The 24322-nt window shown below is 41.7% G+C and overlaps 1 protein-coding gene across 1 annotated transcript in view; it reads left to right on the forward strand.

Annotated features, from left to right (window-relative positions):
* Nucleotides 1-24322, forward strand: part of INTU (inturned planar cell polarity protein) — a 65531-nt gene that overhangs the window by 4914 nt on the left and 36295 nt on the right. Inside the window, exons 2-4 of the mRNA XM_018565951.1 lie at nt 9808-10367; nt 14379-14464; nt 23446-23649. Of these exons, the coding sequence (XP_018421453.1) occupies nt 9808-10367; nt 14379-14464; nt 23446-23649 (850 nt within the window). The remainder of the gene's footprint in view (nt 1-9807; nt 10368-14378; nt 14465-23445; nt 23650-24322) is intronic.

Below are 24322 nucleotides of genomic sequence, written 5' to 3' on the forward strand. Positions count from 1 at the left end.
GCTTTGGGAAATATTAGGGGTCCAAACAGACCCCGATATTTCCCTTTTTAAAATAGAAAAAGAGATTGAGAACACAGAGTCCTCTGTGTCCCCTGTTATTAATGAACAGGAATCCTCTGAGTGTTCCTGTTCATTGATAACATGAGAACAATGTTTATTTACTGTAACTACAATTATGAATGAAGGTGATGTAGATCACTCCCATTCATTCATAATTGAGGATATAGTTAACATACCATCTCCTCAATTATGTACACACACTCAGCGATCACTGATCGCTGAGTGTGTGTACCTTGCTCTTCTCTCTGACACGCTGTCACAGGAGGCTGATCGAGCGGTGTAGAGAGGAAAGCCCAGCCTCCTGTGACAGCGCTGTCTCCGCCCACACATCGCTCTGCCGGACTGTGATAGGCTGCAGAGCGGTGTGGGAGGAGACGCCGTCCCGGTCACAGCGCTCTCCACTGCAACGCTCGGCCGGCTGTCACTTTCTCTTCTCCCCGCTGAGACATAGAGCAGCACCCAGCTCGGAGGAAAGAAATCAGGGATGCGCCGATGTATCGGCAGAAAAATTGCACTTTCGGCATTATGCCAAAAGTGCAATTTTCGGCCGATATGTTTCGGGGGCCGATATATCAGTGCATCCCTACTTTATACACTCTCCATACACTAAACAGTGTGTTGTGCTGAAACCTGTGCTAGCCCTCACACTCGGCGATTTAGCGTGCAGTGACCTATAGAGAGTTTCCAACTTTCTGCTTCTAGTTGGAATGGGTTCATTGTGTTCTCAATTTAGAAAGCAAAGATTTATTTTTGCAAAGTACGGAAGGCATGTACAGTTGCATAGATGATATCCAATGGAATATAGGCTTCAGGGCTTGTTCACACCATCTCCAGACAGCTGACTCTGCGTCTCTAGAGCCAGCTGGGGGCACGTGTTCTGGTGACAGCTGTCTAACAGGGGTGTTTGGTTGAATATACAGTTTGAAGTGGAAATGTGAAGATTGCTATGTTACAGAGGACATTTATAAATGTTCATTGAGGCTAAACAGTACCCTCAAAATTTTACCTTTTTTGTCTTAAATTTCTCGTGAAAAATAGCAGTGCACTTCCTGGTATGTGAGGTTGTCTAGACACTATGGGGAAATTTATCAAAACTGGAGCAAACAGAATTTGGAGCAGTTGCCCATGGCAACCTATCAGCATCTCTGTTCAGTTTTCTCAGGTGAGATTTGTAAATGAGACAGAGAAGCTGATTGATTGCAGTGCAAATCTGTTCCAGCTTTTGTCTGCACCAGTTTTGATAAATTCCCCCCACAGTGTACATACTCTCTAAGATGCCCTCAATGGGCCAGGTGCAGCGGAGGATGTACCTCCTGTGCGCATGTGCAAGAGTTACATCATCAGTTGCCACCCAATGGCCAAAGAACTTCTGGGAACCCAGAAGTGGCGGAGATGACAGTGGGGGACCAAAGATGGAACCGATGTAGAAGGGCACACTTGTAAAGTAAGTGTGCCCTAATGTGCAAGTATGCTGTGCATACATTTACACAGTGGTTTACTTTCGCTTTAAGGCACTGCTGTATCTGACTGCTAGTTTCACCAGATTTGGAGTGAGATTTGGTGAGGCTGCTTCTGTACTGTTCTCCTTGCTGGAGGCTCAAATATGAGAAAGGGAAGTGAAGTCCTGCCTCAGCCATGATTGCTGCTTCAACATAGAGACATAGGCATAGAGTGCAGAACAAGTCATGGTAAATCAGTAAGGCCAGGTTCACAATCCGTGACTGCGCGATTGCCGTGCCGTCACAGAGTGACCGAACACCACCGCTGACCGCACTGGTGTTGCCATTCTTTTCTAATGGCACCTCAGTCACGGCAGACGGATTGCGCAGTTTCCCGCCAATGCAATCAAACACTACAAAGGCCGCGTGTGGCAAAAAAATGTACATGTACCTTTTTTCAGCGATTGCCACGCGGATGTGATCCCATTGAAATCAATTAGGCCTCACGGCACACAGTCACGCGGCCCAGGTCTGCACCAGACCTAATGGGGAAAAGATCAGCTGCAGGGAGACCACATACACTATTGGTGTCTAGTCCTTTGCCTACCTTTTTTTGGGTACAGCTTCCAGAGTTTTGTTCTTGTTTAAGTGTAAAGTTTTTTTACATTGAAATTTATATGTATTTATTAGGGATGCACCGATACCAAGTACCGTAAGTACAAGTACAGATACTTTTCAAGTTACTAGACTAGAGAAAAATTCAAAAGTTAGGAGGCAGCTGTCATTTTGTAAGGAGCACACGGAGCTCCTGGGATTTGTACATCTCAGTTTTAATGTATGATTTTGTTTTTATAAACATATATATTCGGGATGCACCGATACCAGTTTTGCAAATACAAGTACTGATACATTCTTGTTTATTGTCATGTGACAGATTTTCTAAAACAATACAGACTAATGATTTCAGGACAGTGGTGGAGCCCCAGAGCCAGGGCATAGCTGCAGCCGTTGCAACCCTGGTAGTTCTCATGAAAATGCCAAGTATCGGCACTGGTACTTGAAAAGTATTGGTGCATCCCTGGTATTTATCATTCAAAAGAATCCTCTTAAAAAATAAAAATATTTCTAAATCACAAAGTATTTGTTTATAACGTTATGTAAATATTCCGTTACTGCTTTGTGTTTAAGTCGGAGAGCATTGAATTTTATAAAAAGTCATACTTGTCAGTTATAACACATAAACAGTCTGCCATATAGCATTTCATTTTGGGAATGTTATGCTTACAGCCAATGCAATAACCGCAATTAGCACTCAGTTAAACATACAATTTTAATGCTGCCAAACCCGCCAAAAATATTGCTGTAGCACATCTACCCTGTTTCCCTGAAAATAAGACCTACCCCGAAAATAAGACCTAGTACTATTTTTGGGAATTGCTCAAATATAAGACCTACCCCGAAAATAAGACCTAGTTGTGACCATTGCCAGGGCCAGTGGGGGCATATGGGGGAACCTGAAGAGCCGCGGGAGAGAATCAGTGGTGCCAATGAAGCCAGCGCTAGAGGAAGCGAGGCGGCACTGGAGGGAGCAGAGTCGCATAAGCTGATGTTTCCTCTATAGCGCCGACTCCTGTCACAGGCGGATTGATACCAAATGCACTCTGCCTGTGAGGAATCTATAGTGAAAGCGCTCTTGGAAAGGTATTGCATCCCTGATTGTCCTGATCACCCTATTCTTAACTTTGCCATTTTGGAATATTTAATTTGGATTTGCATTAACTTTGGATTGTTGTACATTAAAAAAAAAAATAAGACCTACCCCAAAAATAAGACCTACCCCAAAAATAAGACCTAGTGTGTTTTTTTGAACCAAAAAAAATATAAAACAGTGTCTTATTTTCGGGGAAACACGGTACAAGTAGATGTGTAACAGATGGATAATTTACAAAATGAGCACGACCCCAAACATCTCCAGAGTAACAACTTTGCTTTTTAAACCTACAGTCAAGTCTAGTAGAATATTTCTGCCAATATGGAAAAAAGTGACAGTATAATATATACAAAATCTTATGATCCATGCAGATAGTTCAGTTAAAACTGCACTCCATACAGCGTACTGACCAGGTATAGCAAGAGAGGGTGCTTGTAGTAACGGATGGCGCTGTGCGTGATAGAATCAAAATGGAAGAAGGGTCACCAGCACTCCAAAAAGGTTGAAATCGGTGTATTAACATAGCATTACAAAAGTGAAAATAGTAAAAATGTTGGGGCTGCGCAGAGTACCTTCTTCAAGGTGGCACAGGCGAAGGGACCTGCGTGGCACCAGGCTTTCTCAATAACACATCTCCAGCCTTTTTAACAGAGTAGGCAAAGTTTAGGTCCAACAGGTTCTTATTGATGTTTGCGGCTGTACCGAAGATTCCTTTCTTTTCCTGTCACAAAGGCAAAGTGCAAAAAGCCTGACATTGATTTCAATCCTTCACTATATCCAAAACTGAAAGAGGAAAGGACTATTTGGGTGGAGTTCAATTTTAAATGTATGGCCTAACTTGACCAGTGTCATTGCACCGGTATAATTGCACCGCTATAATGTTAACATTTTATATGGACTCTGCTGTATCACTTGTCTATGTTGACTGATAATTGGTCATACAGTGTGTGCACAATTATCAGGCAAGTGAGTATTTTGACCAAATCACCATTTCTATGCATATTGTCCAACTCCAAACTGTAGAAGCTTGAAGGCTTATTTGATTTAAGCATATCAGGTGATGTGTATTTGTGTCATGAGGGAAGGTGTGGCCTAAGGAGATCAAAACCCTATATCAGGGTGTGCAAAATGATTAGTCAGCTTCTTTTTCCTCAGACAAAATGGGTCAAAAAAGAGTTTCAACTGACTCTGAAAAGTCAAAAATTGTAAAAAGTATTTCAGAGGGATGCAGCACTCATCCCTCTGAAATTGCTAAGATATTGGGGCGTGATCACAGAACCATCAAACGTTTTGTTGCAAATAGTCAACAGGGTCGCAAGAAACGTGTTGAGAAAGAAAGACGCAAAGTAACTGCCAAAGATTTGAGAAGAATAAAACGTGAATCTCTCAGGAACCCATTTATTCTCTAGTGCTGTCATATTCCAGAACTGCAACCTACCTGGAGTGCCCAAAAGTACAAGGTGTTCAGTGCTCAGAGACATGGCTAAGGTAAGGAAGGCTGAAACCCGACCACCACTGAACAAGACACATAAATTGAAACGTCAAGACTGGGCCAAGAAATATCTGAAATCGGATATGTTTATTAACATTTAGGATTGACCGAGAGCACTGTAGTTGTTCAATAATTAAATGAATCCTCAAAAAATACAACTTGCCGAATAATTGTGCACACAGTGTATGCAGTCAGTGGCCTCTTCTGGTATGCAAAGACACTTGTATTTTATAATACAAGTATCTTGGTATCAATTACTCCATGCTTTGATCTGTGACACAAAACCTGGTACTGTATATTAAAAGCGGCAATCCACAAGAAGCCTTCTCATTCTCTGTACGATCACTGGTTCTAAGAGGCATTCTGTCTCTCATATTATGAAGCAAACTGGGTTCTTGCATATATCTTTTTGTTTTTGTGTAGTAAACATTGCTGTAGCGATGGCCTTTAGGAGAACAGCAAGTTAGACATTTAGATTATTGGTTCAATGCTGACTGAACAGAGTTGAGTTGAGATTGTGCTGCCTCAAGGGAGTAAAAGAAGATGGATAGAAGCCAAAACGATCTGACAAGCTTTTGTGATGCCCTTTTTCTATGAAGCTTTGATTATAAATTTTTCCATTTCTGATTTCATTTTTCAAGGTTTACAAAATCTTATGGCTAAGATCAGTGTTTGGGTGCTGTATCAGTGTCAGCAGCACCTAGAAGTCCTTTTCAGGAGATGTTATTTAACCAGGTACCGATGGTGTTGAGGGTTACTGGTCTGAAATATGGTCTGGTGGAACAAAGTCGAGAACTGGTGATGCTGTTGCATCTTTTGTTACATCAGCTAAACTGACCAAAGACAAGTTCTAGTGGCATGCACCTTTTGCGGAGAAAACCAACTAGTGGTTCTTTTGGGACTATTGAAGAAATTAAGCATAAGTGGATTCAGGGGCATCACATAAATTACGCTGAAAAAATCTTCAGAGAAGAAAGAAACTGTCTACCTTCAATTACCTTACTTTAACCGCTTCGTGACGGGAGACGTACAGTGTACGTCCTGTCACTTTGTGCCTATATGACTGGCCACGTACACGTGCCGAGTTATATCAGGCTTTGTAATGCCGGTAACAGCTGATTCTCAGCATTTAACAGTCATTCATTAATGTCTCAGTATTGAGGCATTAATTAATGAAATAATTAAGCTTTTTGTAAAAGCTTCTTCCTTTCATTAATGAAAGAATGAAGCCGTTACATGCAAATAGAGGACCGCAATTTGCGATCCCGTATTTGACAGCTCAAAATAGCAGAGAGGCAGCAGTGACTCACTTCACCTCTCTGCTATTTGTTTTGACAGCTCGAGAGCCCGATGTTTGGATACATTTCACCAAAGAGATACAATGTATATCTTTTGAGTGAAATGTATCAGTTCTGATCGTCTAGGCACGATCAAAGAGCTTTTAGTGAGATCTGAATCTGACTAAAGTCAGGATCAGTCTCTAAGGTTATTATTAGCTGCTCCTAAGTTTGGATCAGCCTAATAGCCAAAAAGTGATTGCTTGTCATAGTGATTGCTTGATATAAACTGACAAGAAAAACAAAAGTTTTTTTTTCTTTTTTACAAAGTGTAAAAAAAATACAAATAAAGTGTAAAACAAAATTAGGAAAATATAAATTATATATAAATATATTTTTTATACTATAATTAATATAAAAAAATTCTAAAAAAAATAATAATAATCAAAACTTGTGAAAAAAGTGTTTTCTTGTTTATTTCCTCATTTTTTTTATTTTATTCAAACTAAGTGAGGGGTTAGGTACACATATGTGATATAATTATATAGCCCTATCTGTCCTCTAAAAAACTATATATAATATGTGTGGGTACATTTAGTAAGAAAGTATATTACTGCTGTGGAAGAATCACACAGCAAAAATGTAAAAAATGTGTCAGTCATTTATGAACAGAACCTGAAAACTAGCTCAGTCATGAAGGGGTTAAGGCTTGTGGTAGTAAAACAAAATCAAATGACTTTTAAATAATAATGTTTTAGTTGGAGGTAATCCGTGCAAATGCTGAAATAAGAGGAAAAAGTAATTTATAAAAAAAAACCACAAAGTCCGGCTGTAATATAACATTTCTGTAGTAAATCTACATTTTGTTCTGTGTCCTATGATCTTTTGTATACCAAAGCGGTTTCTAACGTTTAAGTTGTTTATGTCAAACTGGATAAGCTCAATGCAACAGAACCGTGAATATATTTGGTCTTCGTTCTCTAATACACACAAAGTAAGCAGAGTTCCATCTAGGAGAAAGCAGCAATAGAATTAGGGAGATGTCATTCACAATGCACATTTCTAAAGGGTCCCAAGCCTATGTGGACATGCTTGTTTACTCTGTCTGCAGGCTGAAAGCCACAAATGAATGAGGCTGTGCTGTGTAAACGCTGCCTTAGCAGTGGTTGCATACTAAAATGCTTATATGAGCTGTTTCTGTCTCTGGAGGGGCATCTGTTTTTCATTCCCATGGTTTATGTAAAAGGAAGAAGAAAAAAAAGTAAACCAAATCTTCAAGCTGTATAATTCTTCTACTCTTTGAAAAGCTGAGTATTGAGAAGTGTTGAGTGGAAGAGGCTTGAAATCAGCTGTACAAGGATGTAATGAAATGCTATGTACACAGAAGTGAAAAGCCAGCCGTCCTCCTGCAGGGCCTTTTATAGGTGACAAAATCCTAATTTATTGAACTAAAGTATGACACATTCAGCCAATTAGATAGTATTCTGTGCTCTCAGTTTGACTGTTTTACACTAATCATTACCTTGTGGTTAAGATTTAGTTCTCACGCATGGTCTTTTTAATACTTTTTTTTGGCATGTTAAAATGTTTTTCACACATTTGTCTTTTGGTTTTTGTTTTTATAATACATCTTAAGTACTCTCTTTCTTAACTAGAATCAATCAAGCTAACATTACTCCAATAGTGCAGACACTTTGTGGTCCTTTCACATTTTTTTGTTAACCCTCAGGGCCCATTCACACCACATCCAGATTACCTCCAGAGCAGATTGTTTCCGGACCCAATATGCATCCCAATGTATCCCTATGCTATTTCTGGCCTCTGTTCCCACCAGCGCAGTCCATTCCAGACCAGAAAAATACTGCTTGTCTTATTTTGTCTGGTCTGGAATGCACTGGCACGCATCAAAAATGCACGGAACACACTGGAACGCACATGTAAGACCAATTTATGCTAAAAAATAAATACATTTCCAATCGTGGTAAAAATGTGGCAAAAACGCAATGCACTATGTTCCAGATCTGGTCCGGAAAATGGTGTGAACCCAGCCTCAAATCCTATGTGTTAATTGTATTGTGAGAGACACAGAAGTATTCAGATGCATTTGCCTTCAGGGGATTTGACACTGGCGAAACAAAGCTGTTAGGGCAGCCCATTATAACCCATCCCACTCCCAGCATGCCTCAGTTTTTTGCTAGTATTCAAGGAGAGCAAAAGTCTTCCATGAGAGATTTCTTTTTTTCCTTTTATCAACATTCTTTTTCATACACATGTTTTGTCAGTTGCTGCAGAGCCAGAAGGGGCTAATCTTTGCAGCTTTACATATCGGCTAACCCTTGGCATCGTCACGGAAGCTGTGTCTGTATCCTGCTGAGAATAATAAGGGGAGCTAGTCTTTAATGTGCCCTCTGGTACTAGGAGCTGCTAAATGCTCTCACCTAGATACGTATGTGCAACATGTGAGTCTGCCGCAGGTTGCTTTGCAAGTCCAAGGCAGAGGTGCACCCATCTGGTGGAACCTTGTCCCTGAAGACCCCTTAGGGGTCTACAAGCTAGTGGATGAAGACTACCAGGAGCTGCATGTTGCATAAATCTTGCTGCCCTATCACCAGATATGCCTGTTTGGGAACCCCTGGACCTCAGCTGCAGTGTGTAGGGCTTTTGTCCTTAACTAAAAGAATCCTACTGGAACTTGCAGACATTTGGGTCCAGAACATTGTATCCAGAGGCTACTTGCAGGAATTTCAGATCGGTGGACAGCTCGTCTCGCAAGGGATCATAGCCATTGTCCAACAAGAGGAAAGGTTCTAGGGTTTCTATTCAAACCTGTTCACTGTATCCCAAACCCAAAAGGTTCTTAATACCTTTCTTTTGGGTCCTGCAAGTTCCACATGTGTTATGCCAGTTCAGTCATTTCTTCCCTCCATCTGGGAGACATTCTGGCCTCCATGTACAATCATAGATGCCTTGCCATCTTCTCGGCAGATCGACCTGCGTGTGTTTCCTGTTTATTGCCCTCCTCTTTGGCCTCTCCACTGCACCTTTGGCTCTTCAATAAGGGGCTAGCTGCCAGGTTGGTCTGATCCAATAAGTGGAAACAGGCTGGTTAGGCATTCTGACTTTACTTGCTGCATGCCTTTTGCAGATTGGGGCCTGCGACAGCCAAGCAACTAGCATTTTCAGACTAAGTTGTGCAATGGAAACCTCCATGTTTCTCTGTGTAGGTTTACTTTATTTGCATATCTCTTCTGGGCTAGTATTGAATCAAAGGGAATAGCATAAGAGTCAGACAACTAGAATTTTTGGGTGAGCTCAGTGAATTCAACCTCAATGTTTTTCTCATGACAGGTGTCCTATAAGCCAAGTTATTTAGCAGTTCAATGTGAGGGCCTTTACTGGCCACTGCAGCTCTTGGATTGGAGTGTTGAATAGCAGTCCTTAAAGTATATCTAAAAACCTTTTATTTCCCTTGATTTCCTGTTCTAAATGCAGTGACAGGAAATGTCTCACGTGTAGACAGTTGTCACCCGAACAAGCGTCTCATTTTTGTTCTGGTGACTGCTCAAAATAATGGATTTCCTCTCATTTTCTTCTGGTGACAGTGGTCACTAGGACAAATAATGAGAGTGAATCTCTATAGTGGGGAAACAAACAGCCAAAAAATGTCTTTAAATACATTTTAACTTCATGCCACAGCAGAAGTAAAAAATATGAGTTTTAGCTTGTATATCATCCTACCTTGCTATGTTGTTAATTATTAAAACAAGCTGTATTTCCAATATATTTCTTTATGATTTGTAATTTTAAACATCTTGGTTTTCATTGTAGTGACTTGGAGCCAGAGTGGCTGGAGAGTGTACAAAGAAATGGAGAACTCTTCTATATTGAACTGAGTGAAGGAGAGGAAGAAACTCTCTTAAACTCCCAAGGTGTAAACCATGTGCGGTTTTGTGAAAATGAAGCTGAAGTGATATCGGAAGATGTCAAGAAAGATAAAAAGACAGAGCCACGGTTTAAGAGACTTTCTAAAATATTGAAGAAAAAACACATTGGCAAGAAAGGATCTGCAAGATTAAACAGCCAAGCAGGGCCAACATCTATCCTCAAACACCAGCCTAGCAATAAAACTGGAATGATTGTACATCAGCAGTACAAAGACATTTGTCTGTATGTTAATCCAAACCGATTACTTCAAAATGGACCATATGAGAAGCTGAACCTGCTGCAGGCAATGATTGGGATTGTACATCAGTCCTCAAGGACTAGTAAGCTTATGGAAAGACAGGGCAAGTATGATGCAGTGCATAAATGGACAAGGCATGAGAAACTAGTTATACATGGTTTTATTCCAGAAAGTCCAGCTGTCCAAAGCCGCCAAATCTTTATTGGTAAGTGGAATTTCTTTCTGCAAATCTCTTTAACTACTTCCCGGCCGGCCGTTGTAAAAAAACAGTAATAGGAAAAAAAAAATTGTAAGTTTCCCCCCCAATAATGTAAAGTTACAAATAAAAAAGCTTTTTTTTTTAAAGAGCGATTTCGCGGGTGCGCGCAATTTTAAAGCTTGACATGTTTGTCATGCTTTAAAATTTTATATTTTACAAAAAATATGGGTAATAATCATTGTTTCCTAACATAATGAAAAAAAACAATTTTTTTTTCCCAAAAATGTCAACATTTTTTCCTTAATATAGTAAAAAATAAAAGTGGTGATTAAATACCACCATAAGAAAGCTCTATCTGTCCCCAAAAAATGGTATAAAATTAATTTCAGTACAGCGTTGTATGACGGGATAAACGTCAGTCAAAGTACTGCAGTACTGAAAAATGGCCTGGCCAGGAAGGGGGTCTAAACACCTGATCTTGAAGTGGTTAAAGTTCTGTCAACCCTTTATTCATTTGCAGCAGTGTGCATAAAAAGAAAATGCATTGAAGGTAATAGGCTGTATTTCTCTTGCCTGTCCTAGTGATAGGGGTCACCAACACAGTATGTAAAGGGGTATCTTTTCAGTAGGGAGCCTTGAAACTCTGCAATCTCTAATATACAGTTTGTGTGAAACAAAAGTACACTCTCTTTGAATTCTATAGTTTTCCATATCAGGACTTAATAAAAATCATCTGCTCCTTTTAGCAGCTGTTAAATTTAGGTACATACCTCGAATAAGCACATGCCATATTACACCATGTCATTATTTTATATAAAGCCAAAATGGAGAAGTTTTGCGTGTAAAACTAAGTACATCCTACTGCTTCCATAGGAATTAAGAAGCTAAGTAGCAGCCATGTGCTGCTAATCAAATGTCCTTGATTAATTGATCATCCGCAAGTGTGACACCTCTATCAAAGCCAAAGTTTTTGCAGTTTGCTGGTCTGGAGCATTCAGGTGTGTTAATACAATGCCAAGGCGGTAAGACTTCAGCAATGATCTTAGAATAGCAATTATTGCTGCCCATCAATCGGGAAAGGGTTATAAGACCATTTCCAAACAATTTAACCCCTTCATTTTTTTTTTTTTCATTTTTTGTACCCATGTTATATTCCACATTTTAGGCCTGAAAATTACTTAAAACCCCCCAACATTATATATTTTCTGAATGCCAAGACCCTATAGAATAAAATGGTGGTAGTTGCAAATTTTTATGTTGTGCAATATTAGCGCAACTCCATATTAAACCCCAATATTTAGTGAAAAATTTAATTAATGTGCATAAACAAATGCCCGCAAACCTCAATGAACTAAAGCAACGTTGTAAAGAATAGTGGACCACTATTCCTGCACAACAATGTGAGAGACTGATAAAGTCATACAGGTAATGATTACTTCAAGTTATTGCTACTGAGACGGTTCTATGGAATCATAAGGTGTACTTAGTTTTTCACACATGGCTTCTCCATTCTGGCTTTATGTCTGTATAATAAATAATGACACTACAATATGCCATGTGTTGTTGTTCATCTGTCCTGATACTTAAAAGCATAACATTTAAAGAGGGTGTACTTTTTTTTCCCCCCACAAAACTGTATGAAAATTAACTGCAATTCCTGATGTCCAGGATAGCCCTGCCCTTTTTTCCTTGTGTGCCTTGCTATTGTTCAATCAAAGTGATGGACCACCATGCCAAACAGTAAAGAGGAGGGGAAAGGGCCAGCTGTAAGCTCAGGGATAAAAGTTTCTAATTATATATTAGAGCTCCACAGGGAGCCCTATAAAGTATATTAGAAAGTTGCCTACTTGTATCAAGTGTCTGCAGGTTACATACCTTAAATAAAACATGGGCACACTTTAATTGTGTGCTTGGAGCTTTTTACTGAGGTTTTAGGGCCTGTTCACACGACGTCCGTTTTCTGTGCTGACCTGATCCGTACGCTCCTGCACTAAAAATGCATCCCAATGTATCCCTATGTGTTTTATGGGCTACAGTTCTCACGTGCGCAGTCCGTTCAGGTTACGACAGAAAAAATACTGCATGTCACATTTTGTACGGTCCGGAAACGCAAAACGCGTCAAACGCCCTGCAGCTAACATACTGACAGCCCCACTCCAGCAAAAACGCGGCAAAACACATAGCACCACGTCTGCAGATCCGCACCTGATCAGGACCTGATAATCATGTGAACAGGCCCTCAGTGAAGTAAAGAAAACACAAGGGTCAGCGCAGTGGGATACATTGGAGTGAATGTAGTACTGTACATTGGCGGTTCAGTGCACGTCAGTGTAGGTCATACTGGAATAACTTCGGAATCGTACATCAGTACGTCAGTGGGCTGGAAAAGAGATTAGAGACAGGCGAAGATAGAGGGTGAAAAGGGGAGGGGTAAGGGTCTAAGGGGTCTGTGGTCACAGCTTTTGGCCTGGTTTGAGTTGTCAAGAAAAATCAAAGGCCCAGCATTCAACAACAGAGGGAGGTAATGTTGATTTCATAGGGACCAGACTTTCTCAAAGAGGGTCATTTTCTCATTTAATAAAGCTGTTATTTTGTCTTTGGACATCATCAAGGAAACCCTAGCTTTAACCTATTGTGGGTCCGTATTGACTTTATGCATGTTCCACTCCTGATGGGCCATCCATCTCCTTTAGATATTTAAGACGTTTTTTCTTGTTTATGGAGGCCAGACTACCTTTCTTTTGCTCTTTATATTTTGTTATTTCCTTGTTTTCTAGTGGTATCCAGCCGCTAGCCCCACCACCCCCTATACTGGTGTCTTACTGTAATCCATGGTTGTTTCCCTTCCCTTTGCTGCTCTTCCTTTTAAATTTGTATCTGTTCTCATGCTGGGCAGAACTTCTGTTTTGCAGCAGACTGCCTTGTCTCAGGAATGGATACACGGTGTCTGTGTATAGGTTTGTATAGGCCTGTAACCTGAGCCAGCACTACAGGAAGAGGCCCTGAGCTGAAAAGGGAAGTTCTACCCAAGCATGAGAAGACATGAGGATTTAAAAGGAAGAGCAGCAAAGAGAAGGGAAACAACCATGGATTACAGTAAGGCACACATTACAGTATTGGTTTATGTTAAAAAATCTGAGGGTTTAATGTCACTTTAAGCTTCATAAAACCAGGTAACATATTAGGCATTTGCACTTGTGTATTCGGTTGAGTTATCATGTGTTACATAAATAGCAGATTCCTATGAACAATTGTTTAGCATCACAGTGCCCTGGTAACCTGTTATGCTGACTGCCTCTTCAACTTGGCTCTAGCATACTTGGTATGAATAGAAATCTTTGCATTGCTGCTGATGCGTATACATGTTCTATATTACTCAAGTGAAGCATCAAGAGACTTCACACTTTAGATGTAGAACTGTGTAAGCTGCAGATAGTTTTAAGCAGGGAGCACGTGTTGCAACAATAGAGCAGTTGCATGGCAGCTGTGATTTACTTTTTTTCTTTTGGCTGCCTGACTTCTTGGTTTTGGTTAACTGCGCTTCTATTTTAAGTGATTAGTTTGTGTCAAAACAAGGCATTTCTGACCAACTAACTACTACAGTATTTTAACTCCATCGTTTAAGGTTTTACAAGTTAAAAAACAAATCACTTGGCATTGGCGGCATTATCCTCATCAGAATATTTAATTGGTATTGATACGTACAGCTACATCCAGCAGTCTGAAGACTAACACATTTTGCACATTGCCGTTTAGCATCATCTTTCTGACTAAGCAAAGTAATGTGCAAAAAGTAGCAAATTTCCAATCACTGGATGTAGTTGTATCTGTGACCATCTGAACGGGGATCACTGTTCTAAGGAGAGATTTGTCATGTCATTACATTTTTTTTCCACTCATTTGACAATGTCAATAGAGCACTGGTCATTGCTGAATGCTGAGGGTATACTAAGCAGGAATAGATAAATATTGGGCCTTAATGTGTACATATTTACTGTCTATTTTTCCTTCTAACAGGGGATACTCTGATTGCTGTTAATGATGTGGAAGTCAGTGCAGAAAACATTGAAAGAGTTTTATCTTGTATACCAGGCCCCATGCAGGTAAAACATTTCTAATTCACTACACTTAATTCTTCATGTAGCAATAAACCCTACAACTCTAATAAACCATGAAACTGTAATATCACCTTTTTTGGTTGAATACTGGATATGCACCAATTTCTTATATCCTTTGGTGACTGCAATGCTAAGGCCCATTAGTTTGGGATGGCTATCATAGCCAAGTGTCGCTATCACAAGTGGATCCTGAAACTTCCTTGTTTGGCTTCGTTACAGTTCAGGTAATTTTGCTTTATTTGAACTCCAAGAGATTCTGATGAATCGGTAGACTGTCCATCATCTTCACAAAAAGGAATTGCCCGTTTAAATTCATACCATATCATGGGCATTGATTATCCTATTTCACAATACCATGGTTTTTTAAGCTTGAAGTGAAAAGTAGGCCTGCAGTAGAATACATGAATGTAATACTTTAAGCGCCTGTTCACACCAGATGCAATGGGCTGCCCAGCCTTGCCCAGTGCAGTCCCAACACAAAGACGGCAATTTTTCTTATGTCCTCTGATATGATACCACATGCGGTGGTGTGTGCTGAAAAAAAAGTTGGACATGCAATAGTGGTTGCAACGCACTGCACCACATCGCAATGGTTGGTGACATTTCACTGAAGTTCATGAAAAAAAGTATTACACAGCTTCCTTCACAGTGCCCACCAGTGGCCTTGCAGTAGTACACGCTGCTGCTGTGAACGGGCCCAGTCACACCTTCAGGAGTGCGTTCGGCCTCTGGAACGCAACCCGGCCGGCTCACTTTATTTGAGGCGGGAGGGGGTGTGGCGGTGCATTAATCTCAATGGCACCGCAGCCACGCCCCCACCCGTGGTGCGATCGCCGGCACACGAACCACGCAGTGGCTGCGTTTCCGGTCCAGTGCAAAAAGTAGTGCATGCAGCATTTTTTGTAGATCGCACTGGACCAGAACGCAGTTACTAATGTGCCGCGCGTTTGGGTGACGGCGATCGCATTGCGGGTGGGGTACATGGCTGCGGTGCCATTGAGATCAATGCACCACCATGCCCCCTCCCGCCCTAAAACAAAGTGAGCCAGCCCGGTTGCGTTCCAGAGGCCAAACGTACTCTGCATGGTGTGACAGGGCCCTAAGGGTTTATGTAACTGGCATCAGACAAATGCAGTATGCTTTCAGGTACTTCTGTGTTGCTTTGATTTGTTTTTTAATTCAATAGATTTTTATTTGAAGTTTTTGTTCACATTTTTATAACAAAAAAAGCCTTGGTACAAGCAAAACGAATAACCAGAATAACAGACAATAACAAAGACATAAAGGAAAATAGACATGAGAAATAAATCAAAATTACAAGGATAAACAGCAGTCATCACATATTTGACATATGTATCTTGTGTAAGATTGGTCAAAAAAAAGGGATGGCAGCAAAGCTAGATATACAGTGGGCATTTTAAAGGGCATAGACGTCAGAACTAAAGAGGACCAGCATTGTGCACAATACACTCATAATCCGACAATACAGATCACATTCTTGATGCTCACTTGGCCCTGGTTAAGGCGGTTGGGTTGGACCAGCGGACCCACGGGAGCCATTTAGCGTCAAATTTCGGCAGAGACCCTTCCCTAAGTGCTATGAGTTTTTCATGGTGGTAATGAAGTTTCACTATAGAGAGAGTTTCATCTATAGAAGGGGATGTTACCTTCTTCCACTTTCTAACTATGCTAAGTCTGGCAGCTAATAAAATGTGGACCGTCAGTTGTCTAAATTGTGCCGGGATACCCTCTATTCCCAAGGAAAGGACTGCCAAAGCTGGCGCCTAGATTTGTTTTTTAAGCTGCTGAAGGCACTGCTTCAAGCTACTTACTCCCTTTGTAAACTGCTTCTTCTTTTCTTTTTTTTCACAATGGAATTTTAAAGAAGTCGAAAAGCCCAATTAAAACAAACATCTTAAAGGCACTGCATACATTGCTATGTCTGCCTTTGCATTCAATATACTCTATATTGCCAAACGTATTGGGACATCACTCCAAATCATTGGATTCAGGTGTTCCATGAAATTTCCTTGCTATTTAATATTCCACGATCAAATGTTAGTGGTATTATAACAAAGTGGAAGCAACTGGGAACAACTGCAACTCAGGCACGAAGTGGTAGGTGACGTAAAATGACAGAGCGGGGTCAGCACATGCTGAAGCGCACAGTGCGGAGAAGTCACCAACTGTCTGCAGAGTCAATAGCTACAGACTATGGCAATCTGATGGATGTGTCTGGGTTTGGCGGTTGCCAGGAGAACGGTACTTGCCTGATTGTGCCTAGTGTAAAGTTTGGTGGAGAGGGGATTATGGTGTGGGGTTATTTTTAGGGGGGGAGGCTTGGCCCCTTGGTTCCGGTGAAGGGAATTCTTAAGGCATCAGCATACCGAGATGTTTTGGACAATTTCATGCTCCCAACTTTGTGGGAACAGTTTGGGGATGGCCCCTTCCTTTTCCAACATGACTGCGCACCAGTGCACAAAGCAAGGTCCATAAAGACATGGATGAGCGAGTTTGGGGTGGAGGAACTTGACTGTTCTGCACAGAGTCCTGACCTCAACCCAATAGAACACCTTTGGGATGAATTAGAACGGAGACTGCGAGCCCGGCCTTCTCGTCCAACATCAGTACCTGACCTCACAAATGTGCTTCTGGAAGAATGGTCAAACATTCCCATAGACACACTCCTAAACCTTGTGGACGGCCTTCCCAGAAGAGTTGAAGCTGTTATAGCTCCAAAGGGTGGGCCAACTCAATATTGAACCCTACGGACTAAGACTGGGATGCCATGAAAGTTCATGTGCGTGTAAAGGCAGGCATCCCAATACTTTTGGCAATATAGTGTATGTAAAGCTCTAAACAAATACCTTTTTGATGATTCTTTATTTGCGGTTACATGACCGCAAATCTCTGATCCATGTCCCTTTCTATGCGGCTGGTGGGTCTGCATTTAGGAGTTCTGATGAAATTGCAGGAAGTGACCTACAACTACAGTAGCGCATACTTGAGGGCTAGGTCACACTAGGTGCAGTTGTGATGCACTCCGTTCAGTTTGGCAGCTGCATCAAAATAACGTCACAATGATTCCCAATGGGATTTCTTGTGCTCTGTTCACACCAGTGCAGTCAGTTCTGATGCAGTCAGAAAAAAATCCTCCTTGTCACATTTTAGCTGCACCTGATCGCAACAGAACGCATCAAAAACGCATGCACTGGAACTGGAACGCACTAGACTGCTCCTTTAAAGCCCATTTTAAGCGCACAAAAAAGCTGCAGCAAAACGCATCACGCTGCAGCTGCACAGACGCAGAGCCTTCTGAATGATTACGCTTGTGCGTCAGAGGAAGCGTCCAACATGCTGTGTTATTATGAATAGATAATTAAATGGGGAAGATGCCAGGGCCAACAACGCTGTGGCAAGATAGAATTTAATGATTGTCAGAGTTTCACTTTTGGGCATTGGATACATGAGTGCAAGCCTGAAATATAAATGCATACAGAAAGTTCACTCATGCATCTAGTAAACCTTTGAAGAGACTGAATCCACAAACTCCTTTTAAAATTAGCAACCCTCTCCTTTATTAAGCAAAACAAAAGGATCATAACTGTGCACAGCTTCATGGAATAGACATAATTTGCCACAAAACCTTAAACAATAGCATTGGGATTCTCTTGTTTATTATGAGAGGGCATGTAAAAGACACGGCTCTGGCTGGAATAGGGCGTCCGCTATTTATTGTACAAACTTCAATGAAAGCACTGCCACTGCTACATTTTTCCATTTAAAATTTTTAGTATGATAACCAAAAGCCAATCCAACTTTTCTGGCACAAATGTATGCATTTAGAATCTATGTGCATTCCCTTGGAGTAGTTACATATGCCTGTAGATAGCCATTAAGTTTATAGTGCGTTACTTTGAACAGTGAATTGCCTTGTAGCTGCTACATAAACATTCTTCCTGTCAGTGGAGCAATCACATAGACGTGAAGAGTTAGAGATTTATCACTATGTCTCAATTTGTCTTTTCAAAGTAAAATGTATTCTTGGTAACTGAATCAGTCTCAGTCCAAGCCAGAAATTTTATTTTTGTGATCGTCCCTTTGGGTGTTCCCAGCGTATATCTTTAAGTTATTACCTGTCAAAGCTTCAGTACAGAGGCTTTATTGTCTGGGAAGCCAACAAAGTTTGAGAGATGCATATGTTTACAGGAGCAAGTTAGCATTGCATCTCTGTAACCCATAAGAATTCATTTTGCATTATGCTATGTAATCAGACAAAAAGGTAGAGTGGATGTGTTGCACAGAGCCTTTTTTTTTTATAACCGTCATAAAATAATTAAAGGAGAAATATGATTGTTTATCAAGGGTATATGCAGCCGCATTTTTTTTCTTTTTCGTTTCCATATGCAGCCTGAGGAGCCATGCTGCACCTTCATGTCCCTTGGGGTACTGTACTCATGCATGTGCATGCCATTTTTCTTCTTGTGTGCACTGAGCTGCCCACACACTGTTCTTGCTGTGACTGAAAACTTGTGCAGGTGGTTCAGATCTCTGCACTGCTGCACTGCTTTTGCCTGCAGTATTGGAACACAAGGCACTCTCCAGCCTTCACAGTTGTGAGTACCTGGGGTTTCACTCTCGGACAATGGCAGATAATAGACACTGGGATGTTTGGGTGGCAGGCCCTGGTGCCACACAGCCTTACAACAGCTCTGTGTAAGGTTTTGTTTCCTCTGAAGACCCTGTTTCTGCTTGTCCTATGTACTGCTCCTTTTCCCCATCACTACCTGCCTTAGGGTCTTCCTCAGTACCCTGCAGGACACCCTCCTGTACTCTATGCAGAAACAAATCTTCAGTAATGGCTAAACTTATTATGAAAATGTCAGACCTATTGTAATCCTCAGACTACAGAGGGCACAAGAAGATATCTTCTTCTTCCTCCTCTCAGGTGCCCCCTCTGACTTTTCTGTCTGGTTTTGCACTCCCTAAAGAAGAAGTTGAAGAATAAGAATGGGCAGCATCCAGTCCATTGGACCCCTCCTAGGAAGAAGACCTGTCTCATGACCTCTCTTCTCACTATTTCTATCCTTGTAGATGTCTTGTGTGACTGTTTCCTGCTAGAGCTGCCTGTTTCAACCTTGCCAAAAGTCAGTAGTCTGAGATCACCCCAACAAATTGTTTAATCCACCTAAACAATTTACTATGCAATACCCTATTGCTATGCAAGCTCCTGTTACCCCATGGCAATGTGTCAGACCTTATATGTGTGGCCAAAATCGATGGCTAGGTACCATGGGTCCATCTTGAGGAACCCCCGCCACTCGAAACAGTTAAAGCACTTTCCTGTGGCCTTGCGCTGCTGAGTTAATGATCTGGCAGGTACCCTCAGACAAATCTCCAGGTTAGGTCTCCTGTTTATCCAAATAAGACATTATCATATGGCCTAAATGTTGATTTTTGATGCTTCCTTCCATGAAGCCCTGAACAGTTGCCTTTTACTGAGGTATGTCTGTTCAGTGACTCCTTGGATACTTACATCAATGAAGTAACAGGGGAAAAGAGCACCGTGTTGCAAACTGGAATTTCGCTCTGTGCCTTTTGCTCGCTTCGTGCTGTCAAACTTGCCAAGATTGCCTCAAAGATGAACAGATCTTTTATCTGCCCTAGATCAGCTCCTTTAGTAGGGGTCCTGTTTCAGAGGCAGAAACATTTCAGGGGTTCTACTCTAAACTGTTCAATGTCCCCAAAGCAAAGGGGAAGTGGTCCACTGATCTGAAGATTCTCGACTGGTTCCTGCAAGTCTAATATTTCTTTATGAAATGTACCCGTTCTTTCATCGCCTCTCTTCACTCGGAGACGTTCTGGCATCCGTGAACATAAAGGATGTGTATTTGCACATCCCCCATTTTTGCTGTCCATCATCTCTTCCGGGGGTTTTCTGTAAACATGCAACACTACCGTTTTTGTTGCCCTTCTGTTTGGCCTGTCGACTGAACCCCAGTCTTCACCAAGGTGCTGGCCCCTGTTTTGGCTCTGCTTAATTTTCAGAAGATCTCCCATAGTGAGGAATTTCAGCGCAAGCTGAAGTCGGCACAAGCCTTATCATCCAACTTTCATTGGCCAATTTAAACCCTGTTGAGCTTCAGAAGGGTTCTGAATCTTCCAAAGTCAAAGCTAGAACTTCTTTATCGCTTGAAGTATCTGGTCCTGGTTTTAGACAAGGTCCTGTTCAGGATCTTCCTTTTACTGGAAAAGATCTTATGTATCTACTCCCACACTTGGTGTTTGTGGTCTAGGGGTTGCTCAACCATTTGCTTCTGCTTGAAGGTGCTAGGCTTTATGGTGATCTCCTTCCAGGCAATCCCCTATGTTCCATTTCATTCCAGACAGTTGCAGTTCAAAATTTTGGCTGTGTTGGTCAAACTGGTTCAGTACACGGACCTCTCTTTTGAGGCCACAATTTTGAGTTCCAAATGCCCAAATTCACTCCAGACTGTTGCAAGTCAGTATCTTGGCAGTGAGGGACATAAGGGTGCAGTCTCTTGACCATCCCATACTCCTGACCAGCAAAAACAGATTTGTGCTAGAATGGGGGAGTTTGAATCCAATGCTGGAGTCAGGAAAATCTTCTTATGATGGATGTCAGTCTGTTGGGCAGGGGAGGAGTCCTGGGTCCTCTCTTGGTACAGGTGTAACACACAGGCTACGAGAGCTAATGTTTTAATATGGATCTCAGCTACAGACATCTCAGAGAAGACTTACCGAATGAAATAGAGACTGAGACTGGATAAGACTCAAAGGCACAACGTGACACCACTCAATTGGATAAGAACTAACTTCAGCAATTGCCAGGGTAACACATGAGTTTATCAGTAATTAACACTTCACCAACCTTGGCTCCATAAATAAACTAGAGGAAGTTACTTCACTTCAACACAGGTAGATAATGAGTACATGAAGTATGTGCGACAGCAGAGACGAACCAAAGATCTTCACCGAAATGCTTTGCGTTTGGTGGAAGTAAGAAGCAGCGTTGCTATTGGTGTTAGTAGTTGCTATGCAATGCTGTAGCTGAGAAGGGGTTAACAGTGCCACCTCAGAGGAAGAGGTAATGCTGGTACTTAGCTATGTGTTTCACTGGATGCTCTGTTGTCACAAGCCATAAGCCAGGAGTGGATGGGTTAAATCAGGATGGAGAGTGGTATAAAGTAATCTAGGAGAGATGCCTATTCAGGATGCATAGTGGCACGGTCAAAGGAATGCCCAGCCAGGATGGTACAGTGTTAGGAGTATGATCGTCATGGAGAGCGGGGTGAAGAGAAGCTTGCCTGGTGTCTGCTCTATTGCACGCAAGCCGAGGAATTGAATTTCACAGCTTAAGCCAACTAGGAGGGAGGAGCAGCATGACGGCGCAGGGGAGAAGACCGAGCTCCGCGCCATGCCCGGAACGCTGGAGAGGCAAGTCTGTTATGACGGCATACTTGATCACTGGAGAAAGCTCATCTCTCAATCGATATCCTGGAGCTCACAGCAATTCAGTTTTCTCTTCAACACTGAATCTTTGCAAGGACATCCAACCAGGTCTGAAAGGCAGAGGCCTGTCGAACGCTGTCATCTCTATGCTTCTGAAAGCTAGGAAGTCAACCTACTGCATGGTCTACTATCACACCCAGAAGGCTGATTTTGCTTGATGTGAAGCAAGGAAGAAGTACTCTGTGAGATGCATGGTATCTTTCCTCCAGTCTGGCCTAGGCCAGCATTTGGCTTTGAGTTACTATCAAGGGTCAAATTTCTGCTTTGACAATGCTTTTCCAGAGGTGGCATGGCTCTCCCTCTCTAGTGAAGGGCTTTGTGTAGAAGGGTCACTCACCTTTTTTCCCTTGTACTCACTCCGGTGACTCAGTGGGACGTCATCTTAGTCCTGTCAGCTCCGCAGTCACCCTTTGAACCTTTTGGGTTCAGAGACCCTACTCTTTTGCAAGGTTGCCTTCCACATCACCACCAATTCTGTCAGGCGTGTTTCTGAATTGTCGGCCTTGTAAGGAGCCTTTTCTGATTATCCATAAGGATAAGGTAGAACTGCGGCCTAGGGCCTCCTTTCTCTGCCTTTCACCTTTTTAACCTTGACATTATCCTACATCCTTATATCCTGCTCCTAAAAAATCTTTCTCTACTGTTTGGGTGTTGTTTTGGCCATTCATGTTTTACCTGTCTGGTACTGCTTCCATCAGCATGTTTGATTCCCTGCTGGCTGTCAAAATACCTGAACAATCTGATTGGATGAAGGCATTGTTCAGGTGTTTTGAGAGCAAACAGGAACGACTAGCAATATACTGAAGCTCGGCCCAGTGGGAGATTCCCCCATCCACACAGTTTTTAGCATAGATGGAGGAATCTGTTGCACTTTTTGCATCTGATTATAGGAAATCTGCAGAAAATCTATGTGTATGACCAGCTTTAGACAATTGTCACTGGAACAGGTGTACAAAACAAAAGTATAGAAGTGTGTAGTAGTTTTTATTTACTAAGAAATATCAAATCAAAACAATTGTACTCACAAGTGTAGATCTTTGTGTGGCAACAGAGTATGCTGCAGATCCTGTCTCTAATGAATTAACTGTATTTTTATTAAAACAAAATGGCAATTGTTTAATACGCAAGTGTTTTAGCAAACTCCAGTTAGGATGACCCACACACACATGTGCACACTAGAATCACTCATATTTTAGGTTTTATTTCTTTAGGAGATCAGTTTATTTTACTGGTAGGTGGTGTGAACATTGCATTTCTTTTTTTACTGTGGACTTGTAATTTATGAAGGGATTGGCACTAGTCGCAAGTGTTTTATATTTTCACCTTTTATTTCCTACTAATAGACTTCTCTAAAGTAACTAGATTTTTAAAATGTAATATTAATCCATTTCCTCTCTGGATCTTTCTTTTCTTTTTTTTTTTTTTGGGGACAGGTAAAACTGACATTTGAAACACCTGTGCTTGATGCTCAGATCCAACCTCCGAGAATAAATTATGAGACGCAGCCACCCATAAATCCTCTAACAAAGCTGATCTGGGGTGAAGAACATGCCAACCACCTGCAGATTGTGCAAGGCGTGCCTCACATAGCAATGTACCTCACACTAAGGCTGGAATCGGACAACTCAAAGGAAGAGGTAAGAGTTCATGCTATGTTAGTAATGTGAATAATTGCATTAATGGCACGGTTCCATACGATTTAACACACACTATAGCCACGATGCACCTACCATGGGCAGCACAGTGGTGTAGAGGTTAGCGCTTCTTCCTTGTACCATTGGGGGTCTCTGGTTTGAATCCTTCTCCAGATCACTATCTACGAGGAGTTTGCACGTTCTGTCTGTGCTTGCACGGGTTTTCTCCCCACACTCCAAAGACATGCTGGTAGTGTAATTGGCTCGTGTCTAAATTGGCCCTCGTATGTATGCATGTGAGATGGGGACCTTAGATTGTAAGCTCCTTGAGGACAGGGAATGATGTGAATGTGCACTGTATAAAGTGCTTCGTAAAATTGTCGGCGCTATATAAATACCAATAATAATAAACAGTGCGGGAGGCAACAGAATGCACCCCCCGCACTGTTAAAGCATAGTAGGTGTGTTATACGGTACCATGCATTTATTGCACAGAACCATGCAATTAACGCACGCCCCTTGTGTGAACGGGCTCTAATGGTGCTACCAGGAGCCTGTGTTTATGGGGGCATGAAGAAATTATTTGTGCCAGCAGAGTACAGACTGATTACCAGCACAATACAGACAGGGTTAATTATTTGAAACCAAACTCCACCAGACAATGGGAACGAAGCAA

Source organism: Nanorana parkeri, unplaced genomic scaffold (genome assembly GCF_000935625.1).
Source record: "Nanorana parkeri isolate BGI_ZX_2015 unplaced genomic scaffold, ASM93562v1 scaffold903, whole genome shotgun sequence".
NCBI lineage: Eukaryota > Metazoa > Chordata > Amphibia > Anura > Dicroglossidae > Nanorana > Nanorana parkeri.